This window comes from Lacerta agilis, chromosome 5, assembly GCF_009819535.1.
Source record: "Lacerta agilis isolate rLacAgi1 chromosome 5, rLacAgi1.pri, whole genome shotgun sequence".
Lineage (NCBI taxonomy): Eukaryota > Metazoa > Chordata > Lepidosauria > Squamata > Lacertidae > Lacerta > Lacerta agilis.
In genome coordinates this window covers 89034477-89061044 of record NC_046316.1, presented here as the reverse complement: position 1 = coordinate 89061044, position 26568 = coordinate 89034477, and the positions used below count along the sequence as shown (strand labels likewise).

At 48.9% G+C, this 26568-nt stretch overlaps 1 protein-coding gene across 6 annotated transcripts in view; it reads left to right on the top strand.

Moving 5' to 3' along the window:
• Nucleotides 1-26568, top strand: part of FAM131A (family with sequence similarity 131 member A) — a 65756-nt gene that overhangs the window by 30966 nt on the left and 8222 nt on the right. For 5 of the 6 annotated variants that reach the window (XM_033150769.1, XM_033150765.1, XM_033150767.1 and 2 more), the window contains 2 exons: nucleotides 9200-9293; nucleotides 17394-17576. In XM_033150769.1, coding sequence (XP_033006660.1) covers nucleotides 9200-9293; nucleotides 17394-17576 — 277 coding nt within the window. Of the gene's footprint in view, nucleotides 1-2982; nucleotides 3110-9199; nucleotides 9294-17393; nucleotides 17577-26568 lie in introns of those variants that run through there. The other variant, XM_033150768.1, reaches the window with a different exon arrangement.

Genomic DNA, 26568 nt, shown 5'->3' with positions numbered 1-26568 from the left:
GCCAGAATGTTCTGAACAACAGTGAGAGTTTTTGCATGAAATTTAACTGTAAAATTGATGGAACTCCTTGCTACAGGAGGTTTGGCTGTGTCCCCACCCCCCCTTGCCGCCCTGTATTTTGACACCTCTTTAACAATGTTGCAGACAGGGTTTTTGTTTTTTTATGTGGTGGTGGTGGTGGGGCTATCTGTTGCTTGAGTGGGAAAGCGAGGCTTTCCATTGTGTTAATTTTTCCTCTACTGCTTCATTTTTGTTCCGCTGTAATAATTTTCTATGGTTATTGCTTGGACTGTGTTTTATTAATGATGTGAGTCACCATGAATGCTCCCTTAAGAGCCGAAACAGCCAGATAGAAATAGTTATTTATCTGCTTGTTTGTTTACTTGCAGATCTGATCCTCTGCTCTTTAGTACAAGTTTTCTATACTCCCAGGGAAAGAGGGCCGGCGATACTAAAAGGATAAAATAATTTAGAATGTGAACGCCACATTGCAGTAGAAAAATCTCTTTAGGAAAATTGTTTTTAACAATTGTGTGTGCGTTTGCTTGCCTTCAAGTGCACGCCAAATAGGGTGCCTGAGCTCAGCCCGAGAGCACCATTTCACATGCCCGGCTCTGAGGGACTGCGGAGTGCACGGGTTCGGGTTTTCCAATGCCACCCTACAAATGCGGCAGAAGGCAAAACCTTTGGGGGCAGAAAGTCCTGGGTTCAATTTCTTAAACATTCAGTTAAACATATTGGGGTATCGATGAAAGTGCCTGAGACTTTGAAGCGTGGTAACTGCAGCTCCAAATAGACGTAAAGGACTCGCAGTGTTTCTCAAACTTGGGTCTGTGCTGTTGGACTACAACTCCCATCACCCCTAGCTAGCAGGACCAGGGGATGATGGGAGTTGTAGTCCAACAACATCTGGAAAACCCAGTTTGAGAAACACTGAGCTAGAATGTAGTGAATATGCATAGGTCCTACTACAGGATGAATGTGCTACACAGGGAAGTTGAGGTAAGGCAGGCATGGGGGCACACATATGTTTTTGCCATCACAGCATCCATCACCCTGACTATTTATTTATTTCATAAAGTTAATATACATACTGCATGATTGTAAAAGGAAGCTCTCAAAGCAGTTATGGCTGGGTAGAATCATAGAATTATAGAGTTGGAAGAGACCCCTAGGGCCATCCAGTCCAACCCCCTGCCAAGCAGGAAACACCATCAAAGCATTCCTGACAGATGGCTGTCAAGCCTCTGCTTAAAGACCTCCAAAGAAGGAGATTCCACCACACTCCTTGGCAGCAAATTCCACTGTCAAACAGCTCTCACTGTCAGGAAGTTCTTCCTAATGTTTAGGTGGAATCTTCTTTCTTGTAGTTTGAATCCATTGCCCCGTGTCCGCTTCTCTGGAGCAGCAGAAAACAACCTTTCTCCCTCCTCTATATGACATCCTTTTCTATATTTGAACATGGCTATCATATCACCCCTTAACCTTCTCTTCTCCAGGCTAAACATACCCAGCTCCCTAAGGCGTTCCTCATAAGGCATCGTTTCCAGGCCTTTGACCATTTTGGTTGCCCTCCTCTGGACACGTTCCAGCTTGTCAGTATCCTTCTGGAACTGTGGTGCCCAGAACTGGACACAGTATTCCTGGTGAGGTCTGACCAGAGCAGAATATAGTGGTACTATTACTTCTCTTGATCTAGACGCTATACTCCTATTGATGCAGCCCAGAATTGCATTGGCTTTTTTAGCTGCTGCATCACACTGTTGACTCATGTCAAGTTTGTGGTCTACCAAGACTCCTAGATCCTTTTCACATGTACTGCTCTCAAGCCAGGTGTCACCCATCCTGTATTTGTGCCTTTCATTTTTTTTGCCCAAGTGTAGTACTTTACATTTCTCCTTGTTAAGATTCATCTTGTTTGCTTTGGCGGGCACAAGGAGATGGAGGGCAGAAGGAGAAGGGGACAACAGAGGATGAGATGGTTGGGCAGTGTTCTCGAAGCTACTGGTCCCAAATGGCTGAGGCTGATGGGAGCTAGGAGTCCAGCAACATAATGGTTCCCCATCTCTGTGTGGCGTAATGGTTAGAGCAGAGCATTCCAAACTTTTCATGTCGGTGACACATTTTTTAGACCTGCATCATTTCACGACGCAGCAATTTAGTTTTACAAGCAAACCAGAGCTTAAACAAACCTCTTTCCGGCCCCGGGAAGAGTGTGGGGAGTGTTTGCATGACACAACTACACACTGCAGCTGACACACCAACGTGTCGCGACACGCAGTTTGGAAAGCTCTGGGTTCGAATGTTGGATTGGATCTGGGAGAGCAGGGTTCAAATCCCCACTCAGCCACTGCTCAGTTTACTGGGGTGACCTTGGGCCAATCACCATCTCTTCGTCTAACCTACCTCACAGGATTGTTGTGAGGATGAAATAGGGAGGAGAACCATGTACACTGCCTTGAGCTCGTTGGAAGAAAAATGTGGGATAGAAATGAAATTTTTAAACAATTAAAGAATTCCTGGCAGACACCTTAAATGCAACAGATGCCTGATTCTCAAGTGGGGTTTCTCCCAGGACCAGAGCCTTAGACCCAAGTCCTGTGCCCACATGACTGGACGCCCTTCCGTAGATGAACATTCCTTGCCCACAGAAAGCTAGCCTGTTGGTGAACCTTCATCCTGATATGCTAGCTTTCCGTCTGAGAGGATTTTAAAAAAAGAGTGATATAGTGCAGCAGAGCATTCAGCCATACACAGGGCACCCCCAGCTTGTAGCCTAACCGTCCAGATGCAAGCTTGCCACCCTGTGGAGAACGAGCCCCAAGCCCCTATCCCCTTAACCCCCTCCCCTTCCTCCCCACACAGCCCCGAGCTCCTGCGATGGCCTGTCTCTCTGGCTCGCTAGTTATACTACGTCTCGTGCTGCGCTGACGTCAGTACAAAGCCAGGCCTGTATCCTGGGAGAAATCAGTCCATGGTGACTGGTTGCCATGGAAATGCACCTCGTTGCAAGCTACAAGTCCAGAACCGCTTCGGAAGAAGCCCCTGGCGGTGCCTGCGAGCCGCTGGTGCTGATGCCGGGCCAGGAGGGAGAAGCTGGAAGGGGCAGGTAAGGGTCCTCTAGGAGGGTCACTCTTCCCTCGCAGAAGGATAGGCTGGGATCTAGCTTTTATTCCGTGCAGGAGGGACTTGGGGAGAGGCAGGATGGAGCCTGCAAATAAATCTACATGCAGCCATGGGAATAGGGTCCAAAGTGCAGGGCACCCCCCCTTGCTTTTCCCTGCTGCGCATATAGGCACGTGTTGTGGGGACAGATAGCCAATTAAACGTTTCTCTCAGCAACTTCTGCGCACCTTATCAGCCGTCTCCCTGCGCGGCACCTGTTGCCTTGCGCAAACCCCCAACCCCTGAAGACGTTTCCCTGATGTGCTGCTGCTGAACCTCACTGCGTGCTGGGAATGGGCCCTGGGTGCGAACTTTGCCCCATTTGTTGTGCGTGAGAAGGCGCGGTGTGCTTGTGCATGTGTGCGCGAGGCCCAGCTTCACAACTCCACAAAGCCATCATTTACTTAGCGTTTGGGGCTTTGCGTCCTACTTCGTAATTAATTTTTTTAAATAGTTAATGCCGTTCTTGTAGTTTTCTCTTATTTATCAGAAGCTACCCGGAGATCTTTATGTGACGGGGCAGGCGAAAAATGCCTCAGAAGCTAGGTAAATAATAGATTGTGCCGTTTCCTGGCTGAGGGGTTCTTTTTTAAAGATGTGGTGATGGTACAGATGGACGAATAGCTCTCCTGTCTGCTTTGTGTTTATTTTTATTTAATCCAGATCAGGTGTTTGTTCTACAAATGACAGTTTAAAACAAAAGCCCCAACAGTCCAGAGGAGGGCAACCAAAATGGTCAAACGCCTGGAAACAATGCCTTATGAGGAATGGCTTAGGGAGCTGGGTATGTTTAGCCTGGAGAAGAGAAGGTTAAGGGGTGATATGATAGCCATGTTCAAATATATAAAAGGATGTCATATAGAGGAGGGAGAAAGGTTGTTTTTCTGCTGCTCCAGAGAAGCAGACACAGAGCAATGGATTCAAACTACAAGAAAGAAGATTCCACCTAAACATTAGGAAGAACTTCCTGGCAGTAAGAGCTGTTCGACAGTGGAATTTGCTGCCAAGGAGTGTGGTGGAGTCTCCTTCTTTGGAGGTCTTTAAGCGGAGGCTTGACAGCCATCTGTCAGGAATGCTTTGATGGTGTTTCCTGCTTGGCAGGGCGTTGGACTAGATGGCCCTTGTGGTCTCTTCCAACTCTAGGATTCTATCCTCCTTGCAGGGACCGTTTTCCTTGCAGACATGTATGGGAGTTTTTTTTCCCAAATAGAAGAGGGGACAATTTTCGTTTGTAAGATGGCACAGCACGAAAGGGTTGAAATCCCTTTAGGAAGGGCCGCAGGTCAGTGGCAGAAAACCAGTCCCTGGTTCAACCCCCTATATCTTCAGGTACGGCTAGGAGTGTCCCCCTGTCTGTAATCCCGATGAGCCACTGCATGTCAGTGTATACCAGGGCTGGATCCAGACACATCAAAGAAGCGTTTCGGTTAATGGCGTTGCAAACTTTGCGTGAGAAATCGGGTTAGCAAAAATGGAACTCCACATCGCCATCTGGTGCCACAGTGTTAGAGTGCATAAACAACGCATATAAAGCGTTTTTTCTTTGCCAGCGTAGCTGAGTCCCGCCAGTTGTTGCTGAACTACAACTCCCACTGTCCCTGGCCATTGGTCATGCTTGCAAGGGCTGATGGGAGATGGAGTCCAGCCAAAGCTGGAGGAGCATACTCTGTGTAGACAATATTGAACTAGATGGACCAAAGTTATGACTTGGCCACTGTGAGAACAGGATGCTGACCCAGGTGGGCCATTGGCCTGACCCAGCAGTCTGCTCTCATGGTATAAGGAAACTTCCTAGCTTGCTTTCCCCAGCATTCCTGATCTGGATCGCCTCTCCCTCTGGCTGCAAAGTTAAATCAGACCTGAAAGCTTTTTATTTATGCATCACAGTTTTCATGTCTAGCTTGTCTCTTACGTTCAAGCGCACGGCTGTTGGGAGAGGAGGAGAACCATCAAGTATTTTGTATGTTGAAAACTGGGAGGAAATGAATAGTAAGAAATTGTATGTCAGTTTGTGAGCGCTTAGAAAAGGATGCTGTGATTACTAAAACCCAGCATGGGTTTCTCAAAAACAAGTCATGCCAGACAAATCTCATTTCTTTTCTTGATAGAGTTACAATCTTGGTGGATCAAGGGGACACTGTGGACGTAGTGTATCTCTATTTCAGTAAGGCTTTTGACAGTCCCCCCCCCCCAATGATATTTTTGTGGAAGAGCTGGTAAAATGTGGAGTAGACGAGGTAGCTGTTAGGTGGGTTTGTGCGGGTTGACTGACTGAATGCAAAGAGTGCTCACTAACAGTTCCTCATAATCCTTGGGGGGAAGTGGCAAGGGGGGGCTGCAGGATTCTTCCCTGGGACTGTTGTTGTTCCTCATCTGTATAAGCAACTTGGATGAAAGAATTCAGGGGATGCGCATGAAATTTGCGGATGACACTAAATTGGGAAGGGTAGCTAATGCTGCAGAAGACAGCTGTTTGTAGCGTTTGCACCCTATTCTGTTCTTTTGCTACAGATTATTAAGGCGTCCTTGTCTTATGGGTTTGAGCTGACCCAAACGTCGGTTCCACAAGTTTCAGCCCCTGAGCTGTTCTTCCCAGACAGAGGGTGGGCACCATCACGTCCCACACGAGAGAGAGATGCACGGCTTAGCTTCATTTTTGCTAAACCGTCTCTGTACCGCTGCAGACGCTTCTTCCAGGCCCCATGTGTCAGGATACTTCAATGACTGAAGCATTACCCATTAGTGTGCTTTCTGTTTTCCCTTCCATCATTCTCAATCGTTCTGCCACACACGCAGAGACAGAGTAGGTGTCTTGTTTCCGTTGCGGTCCCTGATAAAAATCATCACAGCGCCTTGTGCATTGTTACCCAGCTGCCTCTCCACCCCAGGGACTGGCAGCTTGGCAGGTACAAACACGGAGCACCTCGGCTCCTTTCCTTGCCGCTTTCTGCACATCAAGCTGAGCAGCCAACCACTCCTCCTTCCTTGGGCTGCTTTGAAACAGCAGAGCGCTTACATGCAGGAAGGGATTCATCCCCAGTTCAGTGCTGTGAACATTGTGCTGTAATTTATCCTTCCCTATCCTATCCTCTCCTGGCCTTCCTTCTGTTGTCCTCTCTATTGTCAAAATTTAGATCGTAATCTATCCGGGGTCAGGGACCTGTCATTTTTTTAAAAAAAACTTATGCAACTGTCCAAAGAGACATGTACAATGATATTATTAAGTTGCGGCAGTGTGGAGTGTTGTTCTCTTGACATCTTCAGCCACTCCATTCCATTCCCCCTTGTCACTGATTTCCCATTCTCTCTCACACCACCCCTCACAGTCAGGAAGAATTCTGTGCCCTCTGAGTATGCTTAGTCCTAAATGGACTGTTAAGGCTCCCCCCTTCCCCTATTTTGGGGTTGGGTGCGAAAGTGTGGGATGGACACACTGTTGGCGCTGACTCCCATCTACATGAAAATCTTGGATTTTGCCACCGATTGTTACGGACAGTTCTTGCTTCGGTCCCTGGAGTAATTTCTTGGGCAGAGGGCAGTCCAGACTCGGAGGCAGGAGAGGAAGGGGGCCAGATGACACTGATGAGGCAGGCCGCTGAAGAACCCAGGGACTCCCCCTCTCCTGCTGTGAACAGCTCCCCTCTCCCCTGGTCTCCCAGAACACACAGAGAAATGAAGAGGGCAGAGCAAGGAGAGACAAGATGACAGAGCCTTAGGCTGCTGGGGAAGGAACCAAGGGAGTAGACTTAGGGAGCATTGGGAAGTCAGGGACCTTCAGTCCTATCAACGGCTTCATTGGGGCCAGACCAACTGGGAGGAGCTGCTGTGGCCACTAGGCCTGCTTGTGTGCAAGGGTCATTTGCAGCCTGCTGCTGCTGCAACTCATGCATTCTTTACCCGCTATTGCAAATCATTCATGAAAATGGATCCTTATGTCAGCCTCTTCGAAGTCAAGAAGGCTCAAAGGGTCTCCTTGTGATCAGGGAGCCGAACCCTGGGTAAATCCAGGCTTCTCTAACTGGGTTGCATAAAGCAACAGTGTCAACGAGGGATTTTGCACACTGCGGTGAAATATATGATCAATAGGTGGATAATCATTAATGGGGAGCTGACACATGAGATGAAATATGTTTTGAACATTGCCCAGGAAATAGGCATTGCCCTCAAGCAGAGAATATGCACAGGGACTGGTAAATCTGCACACTGCCAGATTGAGACTCTTCATTTCTGCACATTGCTCTCTGGGGTCACTTGTCCACGGATTAAACGGTCAGTGGGTTAAGTCTCCTGGCCGTGCTCTGACCGCATGCCCATTCTCCCCTCTTGCGTGTGAAAGTGTGCTGGTGTCTATCTACCTTTCCCACTCAACTAAACCACTGAACCTCTTGGGCTTGCCGATTCTAGGATTCTAATTCCTATCAGCCGCAGCCAGTATGGCCAACGATCAGTGATGATGGAAGATGTAGTTCAGAACATCCAGAGAGCAGCATTTAGGCTATCCTTGGTCTAAGCTGCAGTTAGCTGAAACTGGGTGGGCAGCCCTATGGAGGGGCTGCAACAGCTGTTCCCTGGAGATCTGTTGAGTGTAGGAGCCCGTTCGCTTCCAGTAAGCTGCGCTTCTACATTTGTATATTGATATTACAAAAACAGCTTAAGTCTCTCCAGGGCTCTTCTGATCTAAATGAAACGAAACCCTGTTAACCCTGCCACTGTGGATCGTCTCAGGGAAGTGAAGCAGACGCAGAACTATATATTCAGATTTACGTATTTTAAACAGGGCTATGACCTTAATGCAGTTTAATTAATAGATTAATCAATTAAAGCTTCAATTGGTGAATTAATTAAGGCTCTGCTCTGCTTTGCTTAGCAAAAGCAAATTTAAATCAATGGGGCCGAGGGTTCACAACACGTTTATTTATTTATCCTTGTGGTACACCCCTGTAATAAGTATGGATGAGGTTTTGGTCCTTAAATTTAATCTGTTGATCAGTCAGCTAAAGTGATTAATCAGCATCTTTCTTTTGTAATTGGTTGGTCCACTTGGTACTGAATGTGGCTCATAAATATAATTGACAGCTGATCCAAATAAACAAAACGAGGACCAGGTCAAATTTTGATTTGGGGGCTTTTTCTTTGGGGCTGTTGCTGAAATAACATTTCTTTTTAAAAAAAAAAAAAAAAAAACACCCAAAGATGTACACTTTAGGCAAACAGGAAACTTTTGCACTGGACTGCACCCCTACTTCCTGGTACCCTGGACATGTGTGGCGCTGTGGTCTAAACCACTGAGCTTCTTGGGCTTGCCGATCAGAAGGTCAGCGGTTCGAATCCCCGTGACGGGGTGAGCTACTGTTGCTTTGTCCCAGCTTCTGCCAACCTAGCAGTTCAAAAGCATACCAGTGCAAGTAGATAAATAGGTACCACTGCGGCAGGAAGGTAAACGCCGTTTCGGTGCGCTCTGGCTTCCATCATGGTGTTCTGTTGCGCCAGAAGCGGTTTAGTCCTGCTGGCCACATTACCCAGAAAGCTATCAAAAATGAGCACCGCAACCCCATAGTCACATTTGACTGAACTTAACCGCCCAGGGGTCCTTTACCTCCCCCCCTTTTCTTTTTTCTTTTTACCCCCGGAGTATTCTGGCTCTACCTCCAAGGCCCACCCGGCAGCAGAATTTTTTTATTTCCGGAGTCGTTGGTGAGGCTTATTCCAGTGGTTCTCAAACTGCCCCTCTCTGCAGATCAGTCTGAAATTCCTGATGGTTTTTCTGCCTGCCATTGATTTTTCTGCAAACTGCAATGCACTGAGCTAGATGCTGCATGATATTTAAGTGCATTTTTATTGCCGCTTTTATGTTTTACACATTGCATTTTATTGTATAACAGTTTGAATTCCGTAGAATGTCCCCCTCCAGCTCTATGGAAAAACGAACCACCCTATACACAGAGGGCCACACACACACAATGCCCTACAAGTAGACATTTGTCTGAGCCCTCTTTGAGGCAACCTCTGACCTCACTGTCCTTTTCTCTTGAAGGTAAATGTTGAAGACACTGTCGAAATGTTACCCAAGTCCCGGCGAGCGCTCACCATCCAAGAAATCGCGGCCCTCGCCCGGTCCTCATTACACGGTAAGCGGCTAGGAATGGAGTTTGATGAGGATGTCTCCATTTTGGGGGGGGGGGGAAGAACAACACTGGGCCTCATTTCATTCACTGTGTTTCTTTCCCAGTGGAATCTCAAAGCAACTAGCAGCACCCAAGCAACAATAAGGCAAGAGTAAAACGCAGGTGGCGCTGTGGGTTAAACCACTGAGCCTAGGGCTTTCCAATCAGAAGGTTGGTGGTTCGAATCCCTGCAACGGGGTGAGCTCCCATTGTTCTGTCCTTGCTCCTGCCAACCTAGCAGTTCGAAAGCACGTCAAAGTGCAAGTAGATAAATAGGTACCACTCTGGCGGGAAGGTAAACGCCGTTTCTGTGCACTGCTCTGGTTCGCCAGAAGCAGCTTAGTCATGCTGGCCACATGACCCGGAAGCTGTACGCCAGCTCCCTTGGCCAGTAAAGTGAGATGATCGCTGCAACCCCAGAGTCGTCCGCGACTGGACCTAATGGTCAGGGGTCCCTTTACCTTTACTAAAATGGATTTAATCCTACTGGCTCAACTTTCCTACTTGATGGGCTGCTTCCAGGTGTCTTGATTATTGAGCACCCATCCTGATTTGTTTGCAGGGAGATTAGACAACTAAGCAAGCGCCATCCTATGCTTTAAAGAGTATTTGCCTGTCACTTTCCTTTCTGCAAAAAGTCTATGGGGGGGGGAGTGGATTTTTAGCGCAAGATGTCCCAATCCACTATAGCTGCACAAAACTGAATTTGACAGCATGTGATTGAATCCCACTTGAAAATAGCGACATACTGTGGACACACCCCGTACATTTAAAGCACATTTCATTCCCAGAGAATCCTGGAAACTGTAGTGTACAGTTCCCAGCACCCTTAACAGATTGGAGTTCCCAGGATACTTGGGGCAGGGCGAAGATGTGCTTTAGATGCATGTTGTGTACACTGCCAAAGTCTCAGTTGCAATCATTAGGGGTGCTGGAGGGAATCTGCTGCCCCCTGATTCCCTTCGCTGCTTTCAAGAATTGGACAGCCAATACAACCTTGAATTAAGACTGTCTTCTGGCTTATGAGTAAGAAGGTCCCAGCCCTTTGGTCTTCAAATACAGTGGTACCTTGGTTCTCAATCTTAATTCAAAGAGACTAACGAGACTAACCAAAACTAACAAGACCATTGATCCATAAAATGAAAGCAATAATCAATGTACTGTACTATAAAATAAATCAGACATTATTGTAGATGATAAAAATTAAAATTATTTTTTTTCTTACCTGCCCTGATGATAGTCATTGTTTGGATGGGTGGCTTTTATCTATTTCCGCAGTCACACAATCAATCAATCAATCAGTAGCTGAACTGGGTTCCACACAGTCACAAAAACAAATCCTCAAAAACCAAAATGCAAAATAAATAGCAAAAACCAAAGCGCCAGACTTAATCCGTTCCGGAAGTTCGTTTGACTTACGAAATGTTTGGAAACCAAGGCGCAGCTTCTGATTAGTGCTGGCTCCCCAGAAACAATAGCCGACAGCCGCATCGGACGGTCGGCTTCCGAAAAATGTTCGAAAACCAGAACACTTACTTTCGGGTGTTCGGCGTTTGGGAACCAAGGGGTTTGAGAAGCAAGGTACCACTGTACAGTGGTACCTCGGGTTAAGAATTTAATTCATTATGTAGGTCCGTTCTTAACCTGAAACTGTTCTTAACCTGAGGTACCACTTTAGCTAATGGGGCCTCCCGCTGCCACCATGCCGCCGCCACACGATTTCTGTTCTCATCCTGAAGCAAAGTTCTTAATCTGAGGTACTATTTCTGGGTTAGCGGAGTCTGTAACCTGAAGCGTCTGTAACCTGAGGTACCACTGTAATAGAATACATTGCCTGCTTTTGATCTGCCTCCCCACAGCAGCCCGAGCTGAAATGAGAGGAGGATTAGCATGAAGGAATGAGCTGGGGTCTCCTCCACCCCAGCTCCCTTGGGCTATTTTAGAAGTTAACGTGGGCAGAAGCCCTATGCAATAATTAGAATTGAAAGCTCCCTTGCCTCACCATAGTAATATGCAGATTAGATCCAAAATTAAATCTGTATTGGATTGCGGGGAATGTTGCCAATATAATTGCCAGCCTCCGTGGTGGAATGTACATTGTAGTTGCAACTCCTTGGCTGTACACGCCTCCTTGAAATGAGTCTGTGCCACAATTTGTCTTGAAAAGAGACTTCTATGGGCTAAAGAAAGTTTATTTCAAGCCAAGTTTCAGCAAGGGGGTGGGACCCTTTATGTGCCACGGAAGGCCTCTGCAGACAGACCCATGAGATAAGGAGTGGGATTCTTCCACTCCTGCCACCCTGCTCTCATCACAGGTACTTCCTCAAGGCAGGAGGAGTTCTCTGTTTGTCTCCCTTGTCTATTGGATGGCCATATATCTTACCTTACATGGTACAGTCCTCAATTTGACGGGCAAAAAGAAAGAATGCTAAGGAGCCGGACTTACTGAGCATGCACACAGCTCACGTGGTCACCTTCTTCCCCATAATGGTGAGATGCATTGCATTTCTGTTTAAATCAAAGTCACAAACCTATACAAATCTGCATCCTATTTTATTTGGTGATGCATTTCCTCTTTTGTTTTGCAATAACCTACTTGTCAATGAGGGACGCGGGTGGCGCTGTGGGTTAAACCACAAAGCCTAGGGCTTGCCGATTAGAAGGTCGGCGGTTTGAATCCCTGCAACGGGATGAGCTCCCGTTGTTCAGACCCAGTGTGCTGGTCCCGTGGGTCACCTGAGAGGCGAGGTCCAAGTCTGGTCTGTGGTCAAAGGTGCAACGTGAAGGCAGTCCGTAGTATCTGAAGCTGGGTGCAGGGCAGGGAGGCAGGCAAAGTCAGGAACAGGTAGGCAAGCAGGGAACCAGGGCGGGTCAGGAGCTCAGGCAGGAAAGCAGGACAGGTTTCAAGCAGGAACAGCAGCAGGTACTGGTCACCAACGATGTTGCTCCTGCAACCTGGGGCTGGGGCTGGCCGGCTTTTATCTGCCCTGAGGCATAGGGCGGCCCCGATCCTCTGGAGACTGACCTCTCCGGGCTTGGAGGCGAGCACTCCTCCTGCGGGAACTCACTTCCCTTCGCCTCTCTGTCCTGACCCTCTGCAGCTCAGGAGAGGCTGGAGGGTTACCTGACCCAGAGGCAACCTCAGCTTCCTCTGACGGGGCTGGGAGTGGAGCACCTATAGGCAATGGGTCCTCCATCCCATCAGGAGCCAGAGCCGACTCAGCAGATGCCTGCACCTGGGGATCCAGCACAGGCGAGGACCCTTCAGACTCAGGCCCTAGCTCCGGCTCTGCTGGTTCTGGAGACAGGGAATCCTGTGCAGCCTGGAATCTCTCAGGTTCAGCATCTGAGTCTGAATCCCAGGCCATCACACCCAGCTCCTGCCAACCTAGCAGTTTGAAAGCATGTCAAAGTGCAAGTAGATAAATAGGTACCACTCCGGCAGGAAGGTAAACGGCGTTTCCGTGCGCTGCTCTGGTTTCGGTGTTCCGTTGCACCAGAAGCAGCTTAGTCTTGCTGGCCACATGACCCGGATAAACTGTCTGCGGACAAACGCCGGCTCCCTCAGCCTGTAAAGCGAGATGAGCGCCACAACCCCAGAGTCGTCTGCAATTGGACTTAACTGTCAGGGGTCCTTTACCTTTACCTTTACTTGTCAATGGTCCTATGTCAAGCAAGGCCACAAACACTTGTGCCACCATTAATTTGTTAACCTTAAGGTAGCCGCAGGAGATTTTTTTCCTTGTTTTTGTGGCAACACGTTGAAAATGGCTGCCTTCCTAGTGCCCTTTTTTTCAAGAGTCTGCTTTTGGCTGCGTGATTTCCCCCGGTGGTTATTTTCCTGCCTTGAAAACAACCCAGAGGCACATTGGCACTTTAGTGATATTGTCATTGTTTTTACTAAGAATACAAATATTCTTTAAATTATACCACCCATCTTCTGACCCCCAGGAAACCCTTTCTGCATAGATTGGTTTGCCACGGATGGATTCATCTGCCAAGACTCCAGAGTCCCTGTACTTACTTTCCTCCTCCTCCTCCTCCTCTTCTTCTTCTTCTTCTTCTTCTTCTTCTTCTTCTTCTTCTTCTTCTTCTTCTTCTTCTTCTTCTTCTAGCATTCTGGAACATTGTCTAATTTCAGTTAATACTGGAGGATAAACAGAGGTGTTAGGCCTACCTGTCTGTCCCCCCCCCCCAAATTTGAGATGCGCCCATGCTCTTCCATGGGCGAACATTGCAGTGGAACATCTGTAATGGCCTTTTGGGCATCTTGCCCACCATTATTGAGCTTCTGGGCTCTTGATAGGCTTCCGAGAAAACCTAGGATTTCATAGAACACAGTTTGAAAAACACCAAATCAAATCATTCCAAACACATTAGGCCAGCATTTCTCAAACCACTTTCCTAGGGGCTGTGCAGACCACTTAATAAACATCTTCTCTTCAATGGTGACAGCAGCCTCAAAACCAGTGCTGCATTATGAAAACTGTGGGCCTTTTGTTTCGGAGATAGACCTCTAACTAGTAGAGTTTAATGGAAAAATTAGTACACTCCACCAGTATCTTATTATGAATATCACAGGCCCTATGCCCAGGAACTTAGTGGTGTATTTGGGCAAGATAGTCAGAATAGAAGAAGAAAAAAAACCAAATCCCGGGCCATTTACCAATCTTGACAGCTGTTCTGCAGACCCCTTGAAACACCTGAGGACCACCAGTGGTCTGTGGACCACAATTTGAGAACCTCTGCATTTACAACCCAACTTCCCTCCAAGGAGCTCAAGGTGGCATTGATGTTTGCAACTGTGTGTCTCAAGAGACAATGGAGTGTGCCCACTAAAGCGAAGTCAAGCCGCTGCATTAGCAGCACTGAAGTGACCTCCTCAGGTCACATGCGTGAGCAGCGTGTATGGAGGTCCTGGGCTGCCCAGATGACAAGACCCCCCTCTCGGCCTCACTGATGTGGTCCAAAGGAAAGCAGAGCAAGACGTTTGGCACCAGCTTGGCTACAGGAGTTGCTGGAAGGAGGAATACAAGGTGCCATCCAGCCATCTTAGGGACTCCACTTTAAATTTGTGTAAGATCTACTCCCCAGCCTTTTCTTCTCCCGAAGATATCCCACAAGGCAGTGGAGGTTTAGGGCAGGGATCAGCAAGGCTTACCTTGCCTGGACAGGTTCATTGCTCCGGAGCCCCCCTCCATGGGCAGGATCGTGGGCGCACATTAGTGTGCGCTCCTGCAATTTCCGGTGTCTGCGTCTGCACAGATGCGATTTCCAGTGCCACGAAAGGAAGTCCCCGCACCGTGCTGTGCCAAACAGGTGATCGGTTTGGCGGCGGCTCATGGGCCGGTAAAATGACCCCTGTGGGCTGCTTGTGGCCCATGGGCCTTAGGTTGCCGACCCCTGGTTTAGGATCAGAGTTTTCCTTCTCCTTGATGGGCTACCTTCCCAGATTGACAAACCCCACCTGCCCCTCACTTCCCTCTACAGCAGGTGCAGAAACTAGAATCATAGAATCCTAGAGTTGGAAGAGACCCCAAGGGCCATCCAGTCCAACCCCCTGCCAAGCAGGAAACACCATCAAAGCATTCCTGACAGATGGCTGTCAAGCCTCCACTTAAAGACCTCCAAAGAAGGAGACTCCACCACACTCCTTGGCAGCAAATTCCACTGTCAAACAGCTCTTACTGTCAGGAAGTTCTTCCTAATGTTTAGGTGGAATCTTCTTTCTTGTAGTTTGCCCCGTGTCCGCTTCTCTGGAGCATCAGAAAACAACCTTTCTCCCTCCTCTATATGACATCCTTTTAACTACCTTCTTGACTGTTGGACCCACTATTGATCACTGCTTATTTTATTCTCACAACAACCCTGCAAGGTTGGTTATGCTTAGAGGTGGTGACTGGCCTCCTTGGCTAAATGTGGATTTGAACCCTGTTCTCCCAGAGTCCTAGTCTGGCACTATAACCATTATAACACGCTGGCTGTACAACTCTCAGAACTGAAAAGGACAGGCCAGTTCCCAGTCAAATAAGGGCACCCAAGTTCGTTCTGAATGTTACGGGACCCCTTACAAATGTTGCTGAGAGTTTCAGCTCTGCATAGCTTGATTTCTCTGTTTTTTACGTCAATCAACCAAGGGCAAGTTGCGTGACAAAGAGCCGGTGAATTGTCAATGAGCGGAGTTCTCATGTTACATTATCCCGCCGATCATGCCGTCCCAATGGATGTGCGAAGCTGCTATAATCAGTTATTGCAGATCACTGCCTCTTAAATACGCCCAAGATAATTATCCGGCAAAGGGGAAGGCAAGCCAGGGAGGTGATACGCCAACTGTAACTCGTCAGTCACCTATTAGATGATAGCTGTCACTGGAACTGAATGTGTGACATCCCAAGTGGCAAACGCTTTCGGAAGGCTCAGTGTCTTGGTGAGGCTGATGGGCTTCCATTTCATGCAGCTCAAAGCTCATACCAAGAACAAACTTAGTTGGTCTCTAAGGTGCTACTGGAAGGAGAGATTTTCATGGCTTGGCTTCAGTAATCCTTCTCAGGCCGAATTGTGCAGCTCTGAGAGAGGCTTGGGGTGCATGTGCAGCAGAATGAAGTGACCAGGGAGGGAGACTGAGCTGTTCCCCTTCAGACTGCATGGCCTGAAGGGTCCTCCAGGTGTTTGGGTCTACAAAACAGTCCATGCCTCTGAATACCAGCAGCTAGAACCACAGGAGGCAGAACGGCTCTTGGGCTAAGACCCTTCATGAAGGATTCCCACAGGGATCTGCTAGGCCACTGTTAGAACAGGATGCTGAACTACATGGGCCCCTGCCTCTCCACAAGTTCTTATGCTGTTGGTGCTGACCTTTAAAGCCCTAAACGGCCTTGGTCCTGTATACCTGAAGGAGCGTCTCCACCCCCATCGTTCAGCCCAGACACTGAAATCCAGCGCCAAGGGCCTTCTGGCGGTTCCCTCATTGCGAGAGGTGAGGTTACAAGGGAACCAGACAGAGGGCCTTTTCGGTAGTGGCGCCCTCCCTGTGGAACACCCATCCATCAGATATCAAGGAAATAAGCAGCTATCCTATTTTTAAGAGACATCTGAAGGCAGCCCTGTTTAGGGACGTTTTTAATATCTAATGCTGTATTGTTTTAACATTCGTTTGGGAGCTGCCCAGAGTGGCTGGGGAAGCTCAGCCAGATGGGCGGGGTACAAATTTATTATTATTATTATTATTATTATTATTATTATTATTATTATTATTATTATTATTATTATTATTTTGCACAACTCCCTTCAAGCCCAGCCAGCACGCTGTTGGGAGTTGGTGCCTTCTTAATTTTATCCAAGTGGATAGCTCAGCTGGTTAGAGTGTGGTGTTGATAACACCAAGGTTGCAGGTTTGATCCTGATATGGGACAGCTTCCTATTCCTGCATTGCAGGGGGTTAGAGCAGATGATCCTTGGGGTCCCTTCCAACTCTACAATCTGTGATTCTATCACCTGCAGAGCACCAGACCGGTGAAGGCTGGTGTGGATGATTGCTTTTTTTAAACAAGTTCCGTTATATTGAAAACCAAAGACACACAACTTATAAAATTATTTAAAAATAATATCAATCCCTGACCTCTTCCCAGCTGCTTCTGCTGTTCCTAAAGTCATGGTTTGGGAAAAGCTCCTAGGGCTGGAGGGTGGGGCAAGGCAAGTGGGGAAAGCCATTGCCTGATGGACAGCAGAAAATCTCTCTCTCTCTCACCCACCCAAATGTGGGTTACCTGCTGAAGGCCATGGCTGCATGTTTTGGGCAGGAGGGGATAGTCGGGACGATTTAACATGTGGCGGAGCATGACATCTAGTTGGATCTTTTTATAAGGATGCCCTTTCAGCCGCTCCTTATCAGGGTGCCTCTTCAGTCACGGGGTCTGGCTTGCCCCCAAGGAGTGCATGTCACGGTGTGTGTGTGTGCCAGCATCTCCGGAGCATCTCCATTTGCAGAATGGAGAGTTTCACCGCAAAGTGGAACCACGAATCATCTCCGGGTCATCCCCTCTAACCCTGCTTGCTCCCTTGCAGGTATTTCACAGGTGGTGAAGGATCATGTGACCAAGCCCACGGCCATGGCTCAAGGCAGGGTGGCCCACCTCATCGAGTGGAAGGGCTGGTGCAAGCCCATGGACTCGCCGGTGGCTCTGGAGAGCACGTTCAACTCCTATTCGGACCTCAGCGAAGGAGAGCAGGAGGCCAGGTTTGCTGCAGGTAGGAACCGTCTGCGAGAGAAGGGAAAGTAGGCAGCATGGGGTGTGGCGTCAGGTTGGGGATTTATCTGCTGTACAGACACAGAAATGATGAGCCTTTCTAGCCTGAGGCTGCAGGGCAGGGAACACTCATAAAGAGAGCCTGCCGGATCAGGCTAATGGCCTGTCTTGTGCAGCATCTTGTTCTCACAGTGGTCAACCAGATGCCCATGGGAATTGCAAGTGGGATTTGCAGCATATCCTGTACTGTGCAGAAGAGGGTGACCAAGACGATCAAGGGTCTGGAAACCAAGCCTGATGAGGAACGGTTGAGGGAGTTGGGTTTGTTTAGCCTGGAAAAGACAAGAGCGAGAGGAGATAGGATAGCCACCAGGGCCGTCTCGTCCATTTGGGCTGGGGGCGCGGCGCACCAGGGCGCCGGGCCCCCAGGGGCACCCCCGTGAGCCCGCCGGCATACCGGGCGCCCCCTCCCCAACCCGACCCCACGGGCAGGCGGGCGCTCGCGTGCCGGCAGCACAGCCCAGTCTTTGAGTGCAGCAAGCGGGGGGGAGTAGCGCAGCCCCGCCGGCGGCCTCCCCTCACCCACACGGGCAGCCGGGTGCTTGCGCCGCCAGCGCTCTCCCCCGGACGCCCCGGACGCATGGGGGCGCCGGAAGGATTGAGCTCACCGGCATACCGGCCGCCCCCCTCCCCAACCCGCCCCTGCCCCCAAGGGTGGGCGGTCGGCCGGGTGCTTGCACGCCAGCGTCGCAGCCGCTGCCGCCCATGCCGGTCCCGGGCGGGCTGCGAGCCAGCCGCCCTCGCCTCCCATCCCGGGAGCACTGGAAGGGCACACAGAGCCCCGCACCGTTCCAGTGCCACGCCCCTCACCCCCTGCTTGCCCACCCCCCCCAAGGGGCGGCAAGCACGAGAGAGAGGCAGCGGAGAGGCGGTATGCTGGGGGTGCCGGAGGGATCACTGTGCCAAGGCGGCCGATCTCCTTAAGACGGCCGTGATAGCCACCTTCAAATATCTCAAGGGCTGTAGCATGGAAGATGGAGCAAGATTGTTTTCTCCTGCTCCGGAAAGTAGGACCTGAACAAATGGCTTCCAGTTACAAGAAAGGAGATTCCAACTAAACGTCAAGAAGAACTTTCTGACAGTAAGAGCCATCCGACAGTGGAATGGACTCCCTCGGAAGGTTGTGGACTCTCCTTTGTTTTTTAAGCAGAGGGTGGATAGCCTTCTGTCAGAGATGTGATCCTTGCATCGCAGTGGATTCGGCCAGATGACCCTCAGGGTCCCTTCCAATTAAACAATTCTGTGGTACTATATGTGATGGCAGGCAGAGATGCGACTTCCAGTGCACAATCAGGAGCCTTAAAGTGCACTCCTGATTATGCCTTGCAAGGGAGGCCTGCCACCATCAACTGTCAGTTGATTGGCACTCACTTCATGCCCACTGGGATGGGCTGAGATGGTGTACTCCATAGCCAGCGAATCCCAACAGAAAGCAGAGCTTGAACTTGGCACCTGTCAGCTGATCAACACTAACTCCAAGCCCAGCTTGACTGGACTTGGCTCTTCCTTTGTGGCCCAGCTTGCCATTCACCAAATAAAAAATGGGTCCCCTGATGCCATAGTGACCTCAGGTCAAATGGCTTGCTGGGGGAAGGGCAGGATCTCACCCACTGGCTGGATCCAGTCCCCACCCCCGGTATATAGGATGAATATACAGGTATATAATGAACAGGCAGTCACAAGGGGGTAGGGGGTGAGAGTGGAGAAAGGCCAGTGTAAGCTTGCTTACCTGCAGGTGCTTGTTGTGCAAGTCCTTCTCTGCCCGACCTAAATGCAAATTTGTACACTGTGCATGGGTCGATTTTCCTGCTTCTCTGTTGGCCAAACCCCAGAAGCCATGGGCACGGCACAATCAAAATGTCTGTTTGCTTCGGAGAGAAATACATAACGCCACATTTTGGCACCAGGCAAAGCTGCTGATTCTGCACCAAAACCCCGCCTCCATCCGCTCAGAACCCTCAATTCAGTCCTCTGTTTTCCAGATCATTTTGATCGACTCAAAGCAATTTCTCCATGCACGCGTGGGGACATTTCCGCTAGCCTCTCTCGGGGAGCAAAGGTTTTAAAAGTGGGTTGGTGGCGCTACAGGGAGGGGTGCCTTGGGGCCGGCATTCGACAAGCTGTGCTGGCCCTAGGTGCGGCAGCTGCTGTGCCATCCCTTGATGCCACCTCCTGTGCCAGCAGCGGAGGCCGGCTGTGTCCTTGTAGGAGCTCAGCCGAATACAAGGCCAGGAGCTGAGTCACCCAAAGGATCCGGGAACCAGGGGAAAAGAGCCAGCGAGAGGGAACGATTAGCTCCCTCTCACCCGCTGCCCCTCTCCATTCACCCTGAGAGCTCTGCCCTTTGAGTGCCTGGCAAAGCAGAGTAATCATCCCAAACAACAGAGCGGTCGGTCATCTTCCTGTCCGCAAAGTCCCGACTTTGGGAACAAAAGGACTGTCACATGATGTGATTGTCACCCAAGCGCCTGGCCTGCCTTCGGGGCTGAGCTGTTCACTTCCTGACAGCCAGGGAGAGACAGGCGTGGGGTAGGATAAACAGTGACAGATGAGATTGCTGCCAGAGCAACTCAGCTCCACTGTCCTGCGCTCGTGTTTTCTAGAGGAGGGTTGACCACCCCTGGGGAAGCTCTTCTCCCTGAATTTGCTCGTCCTTTTGGGAGGCCTCCAGCATGGGCATAGTTACCCCTTTGCCATAAGGGCAATATCTCCCTCTGAAGATGAAAGAAACAAACAACCATGTCGCGAACCTCGGTGTCATCCGGCGAACTCCAATGCACCCCGAAACCAAGGAAGGGTTGCAGGATAGTGCCGGAGGAAGAATTATAGAACGGCTGCTGGCGAGTCAAGGAATCATCTTCTAAGCTGAAACGGTCCTCACAATCTCCAGTAAAAAGCAATAGGTCAGGAATAGCCCACAGAGAACATTTTCGCTAACGTACCACTTTTCCTGGGTCGCGTCAAGCCAAGGGCATTCATGTCAGTAGTAATAATAATAATAATAATAATAATAATAATGATTTATTATTTATTATTATTATTTATACCCCGCCCATCTGGCTGGGTTTCTCCAGCCACTCTGGGCGGCTTCCAAAAGAATGTTAAAATACAATAATCTATTAAACATTAAAAACTTCCCTAAACAGGGCTGCTTTCAGATGTCTCCTAAAAGTCTGGTAGTTGGTTTTTTCTTTGACATCTGGTGGGAGGGTGTTCCACAGGGCGGGTGCCACTACCGAGAAGGCCCTCTGCCTGGTTCCCTGTAACTTGGCTTCTCGCAGCGAGGGAACTGCCAGAAGGCCCTCAGCACTGGACCTCAGTGTCTGGGCAGAACGATGGGGGTGGAGACGCTCCTTCAGGCCTAGGTCATGTCGGTATTCCAAAGGACATATGAGGAGTGATGCCAACTCAGACCCATATCACTTCAGTTGGATTTGAGCTGGTCAGCTTACGGAGAGGCATGGTGAAACAAACTGGGATGCTCAAAGTTAGTTAGTCCCTGGGCTTTGCTCTGATTTATTCTTAGAATCACAGAAGGGACACCAAGGGTCATGTAGTCCAACTCCCTGCAATGCAGGAATCTCTACTAAAGCATCCAGAACAGATGGCCATCCAACCTCTGCTTTAAAATCTCCAAGGAAGGGGAGCCCACCACCTCCTAGGGGAGACCGTTCCACTGTTGAACATCTCTTACACAGCTGTCAGAAGGTTCTTCCTGATGTTGAGTAGGAATCTCCTTTCTTGTAACTTGAAGCCATTGGTTCTGGTCCTACCCTCCAGAGCAGGAGAACACAAGCTTGCTCCATCTTCCATGCTACAGCCCTTGAGATATTTGACTTCCGTTTCAGTGTATCTGAAGAAGTGTGCATGCACACAAAAGCTCATTCCAAGAACAAACTTAGTTGGTCTCTAAGGTGCTACTGGAAGGAATTTTTTTATTTTATTTTGTTTTGAGATATTTGAAGATAGCTATCCTGTCTCCTCTCCTTCCTTGGAACTCATGCTGTCTGGTCTTGTGCTGTGCCTTTGTCATTGACAGTGGAAGAGCCCTGCTGGATCAGACCCAAAGCTCATCTAGTCCAATATTCAGTTTCCCACTGTGGCCATCCAAATGCCTCTTGGAAAGATCACAAGCAAGAGATGAAGGCAACAGCACTCTCCACCACCCTGGTGTTCAGAGTCACGTGCCTCTGATCCTGGTGGTGTTGTGACTAGTGGCCACTGATAGACATCTTCTACCTGCCACATGCATCTGGTTCAGGGATTCCCCAACTTGTGTCTCCAGCTGCTATTGGACTACAACTCCCATCATCCCCAGCTAGCAGGACCAGTGGTCAGAGATGATGGGAGTCCAAAAGCAGCTGGAGATCCATGTTTTGGAAACCCTGATCTAATTAATACTACCAGAGAGCCAAGGTGGCCAGGGTTCCTGTTCCTCAGGGACAAGGGTGGCTCTGTGGTCTAAACCACTGAGCCTCTTTGACTTGCTGATCAGAAGGTCAGCGGTTCAAATCTGTGTGATGGGGTGAGCTCCCGTTGCTCTGTCCCAGCTCCTGTCAACCTAGCAGTTCAAAAGCATGTCAAAGTGCAAGTAGATTAAATAGGTACTGCTGTGGCGGGAAGGTAAAGGGTTTCCATGCGCTCTGGCTTCCATCACAGTGCTCCGTTGCACCAGAAGCGGTTTAGTCAAGCTGGCCACATGACCTGGAAAGCTGTCTGTGGCCAAAGCCAGTTCCCTCAGCCTGAAGCGAGATGAGCGCTGCACGCCATAGACGCCTTTGACTGGACTCAACCATCCAGGGGTCCTTTACCTTTGTTGTTGTTGTTCAGTCGTTCAGTCGTGTCCGACTCTTCGTGACCCCATGGACCAGAGCACGCCAGGCACGCCTATCCTTCACTGCCTCCCACAGTTTGGCCAAACTCATGTTAGTAGCTTCGAGAACACTGTCCAACCATCTCATCCTCTGTCGTCCCCTTCTCCTTGTGCCCTCCATCTTTCCCAACATCAGGGTCTTTCCCAGGGAGTCTTCTCTTCTCATGAGGTGGCCAAAGTACTGGGGCCTCAACTTCAGGATCTGTCCTTCTAGTGAGCACTCAGGGCCGATTTCCTTGAGAATGGATAGGTTTGATCTTCTTGCAGTCCATGGGACTCTCAAGAGTCTCCTCCAGTACCATAATTCAAAAGCATCAATTCTTCGGCGATCAGCCTTCTTGATGGTCCAGCTCTCACTTCCATACATTACTACTGGGAAAACCATAGCTTTAACTATACGGACCTTTACCTTTACCTAACTCTATTTCTCACTCATAATAGTTTGAAGTTTTTCTCTCTTAGTTTTGCCACAAGCTGCACCTGCCGAGAATCCTGCAAGAATTAAATGCAGAGCAGCCTTCTCCTCCTCTGCATCTGTTGGTCACCTACTTCTGTCTCCATCAGTGGTGAATTGCTGTCTGTCCTTCAGCCACATCTTGGACTCTGATTCAATCTGAGCTTCGCAAGGCAACGCTGGGCTAATTGTAATGGTTGGAGCCTGAAGCTGGGAGTCTCTGCCTATCCCCACCCCTCCTCCTTTCCCCCCCAGGAGGTGACGCACACAGGCAGCTGCAGCCCCAAATTAGCCACCCCCAGGCCCCCATTTAACAACAAGCGTGGCTGCTTTCTGACAAGTAAAATTAACAGATATCCAGCTCAGTCCAGTTGTGTGCTCCTCCAGACTCTTGAGGGTCCTGCAAATGACTCATGTTTGCAAAAAGAGAAGTGCCCCGGTTGTGTGAGCTGATTCCAATGGGCAGTCCGCACATGTTCCGAGCTGGTGGGGCGGGGAGGGAGGGGGGGCTTGGCTGAGGGATCAATGGCTGCTAGTATTTATAGCTAAATACTAACTCCAGAATCAGAGGCAACTCGCTTACACCCCCTGCCTCCTCTGGACACATCAATCTCTGCCCCTCAGAATCCATTTACTGGCAGGAAATATCAGACTCGGGAAAATCCTCCCCACCAAGACTGAGACCCTAATCTAATAAATAAACAAATCTTTTGTTCGCAATAAAACATGTAAATTAGGTAGCGCCATGCTAACTTTCCTGATTTGCACAATTTACCCAGCCGAGATTGGGGCTTTTTTCAGCTTCGCCTTGGGCCATGTGTAATCTAAAATGCGAACATATTTGAAGCCGATGAGTATGTGAAAATCACTTGGCAAGGTGAACAGGGAGGGTTTCCTCTGAGACTGTTGACAACTTGTCGAAATTAACCTTGGGATAATAATCTCCCTTCTGGGGATTTTATTGGGAATAGGGTTAGCAGGTGGCAACTTGGAGATGCTATCTACTTCCTTAAATATTCAAATGTGCAAGAGGATATAAAGGCAGCTCCTTGCATCCCTTCCCTCTTTGGACCTGTTCCAGCCCTCCCTCCCTTCACCACAGAATGTGGCAAGTCCAATGGGTGGATGGAGGAGGTGTAAGCCTTTTGGTTTCCGCTGCCACACCATACGGACTAGAAATGTGCTCCAGAATCTTGCGTTCATAATAAATTCATGTTCATAGAATCATAGAATTGCAGAGTTGGGAACTACCGGTACCCCAAAGCCAATCTAGCCCAACCCCCTGCAGTGCATATAGCCTATCTTGATTTCAGCAAGGCCTTTGACAAGGTGCCCCATGATATTCTTGTAAAAGAACTGGTAAAATGTGGGCTAGACAATGCTACCCTTCAGTGGATTTGTAACTGGCTGGCTGACCGAACCCAAAGGGTGCTCATCAATGGCTCATCTTCATCCTGGAGAGAAGTGACTAGTGGGGTGCCACAGGGTTCTGTCTTGGGCCCAGTCTTATTCAACATCTTCATCAATGACTTGGATGATGGGCTTGAGGGCATCCTGATCAAGTTTGCAGATGACACCAAATTGAGAGGGGTGGCTAATACCCCAGAGGACAGGATCACACTTCAAAATGACCTTAACAGATTAGACAACTGGGCCAAAGCAAACAAGATGCATTTTAACAAGGAGAAATGTAAAGTACTACACTTGGGCAAAAAAAAATAATGAAAGGCACAAATACAGGATGGGTGACACCTGGCTTGAGAGCAGTACATGTGAAAAGGATCTAGGAGTCTTGGTAGACCACAAACTTGACATGAGTCAACAGTGTGATGCAGCAGCTAAAAAAGCCAATGCAATTCTGGGCTGCATCAATAGGAGTATAGCGTCTAGATCAAAGGAAGTAATAGTACCACTGTATTCCGCTCTAGTCAGACCTCACCTGGAATACTGTGTCCAGTTCTGGGCACCACAGTTCAAGAAGGATACTGACAAGCTGGAACGTGTCCAGAAGAGGGCAACCAAAATGGTCAAAGGCCTGGAAACAATGCCTTATGAGGTATGGCTTAGGGAGCTGGGTATGTTTAGCCTGGAGAAGAGAAGGTTAAGGGGTGATATGATAGCCATGTTCAAATATATAAAAGGATGTCATATAGAGGAGGGAGAAACGTTGTTTTCTGCTGCTCCAGAGAAGCGGACACGGAGCAATGGATTCAAACTACAAGAAAGAAGATTCCACCTAAACATTAGGAAGAACTTCCTGACAGTGAGAGCTGTTCGGCAGTGGAATTTGCTACCAAGGAGTGTGGTGGAGTCTCCTTCTTTGGAGGTCTTTAAGCGGAGGCTTGACAGCCATCTGTCAGGAATGCTTTGATGGTGTTTCCTGCTTGGCAGGGGGTTGGACTGGATGGCCCTTGTGGTCTCTTCCAACTCTATGATTCTATGATTCTATGAATTACAGCTAAATTATGAGATTGTCATCCAGCCTCTCCAAGGAAGGAGAGTTCACCACTTCCCAATGGAGTCCGTTTCACTGTCAAACCACTCTTACCATTAGAATGTTCTTCCTAATGTTTCATCGGAATCTCGTTTCTTGTAATTTGAATCCTTGGATTGGGTCCTACCCTCCGGAGCAGCAGAAAACAAGCTTGCTCCATCTTCCACGTGACAGCTCTTAGGTAGTGATTCTTCCCCGCTTTTACAAACAGGGAACAATGAATGTGAGAGATGTCACCTTGTCATAAATATTAGGAAGTGTGTCACGATTCCTGCATTGCAGGGGGTTGGATTGGATGACCCTCATGTTCCCTTCTAACGTGGGTGGCGCAGTGGTCTAAACGACTGAGCCTCTTGGGCTTGCCGATCAGAAGGTCGGCGGTTCAAATCCACGCAACGGGGTGAGCTCCCGTTGCTCTGTCCCAGCTCCTGCCAACCTAGCAGTTCGAAAGCACATCAAAGTGCAAGTAGATAAATAGGTACCACTCCGGCGGGAAGGTAAATGGTGTTTCCGTGCGCTGCTCTGGTTCGCCAGAAGCGGCTTTGTCATGCTGGCCACATGACCAGGAAGGTTGTCTGTAGACAAACGCCAGCTCCCTAGGCCTGAAAGCGAGAAGGGCGCCGCAACCCCATAGTCACATTTGACTGGATTTAACAGTCCAGGGGTCCTTTACCTTTACCTTTTTTTTACCATGTTCCCTTCCAACTCTACAGTTTTATGATTCTATGATCCCACCACTCTCTTTCACACAAAGGCATGGATGCACTCCAGAATTTGGCACTCCAATGGTTAACAAGGACAATAAAGAAGTAAATGTTATTGTATCAAAGGGGAATTAGCATACTTATTAAGGAATACACGGAGCAGATGTTAATTGACACAAGCCCTTCCTAAAACAGCGCTCTTAACAATAGGCTAACGAGTTTCAGCTAATCATACAAGCTGTCAGTTCTAAAAGCATGTCTGAAAACAGCAGGGAAAAATTAGGATGCAGTCAAATTGGTCAGGGAAAAGAGGTAAGGGGGGGTGGGGTGGAAGAAGGATGCTTATTGAAACTAGAAGAAGGAGATTTGGCTCAAAGGGTGAAAGTGGAAATGAATGCTGCTTGCTTC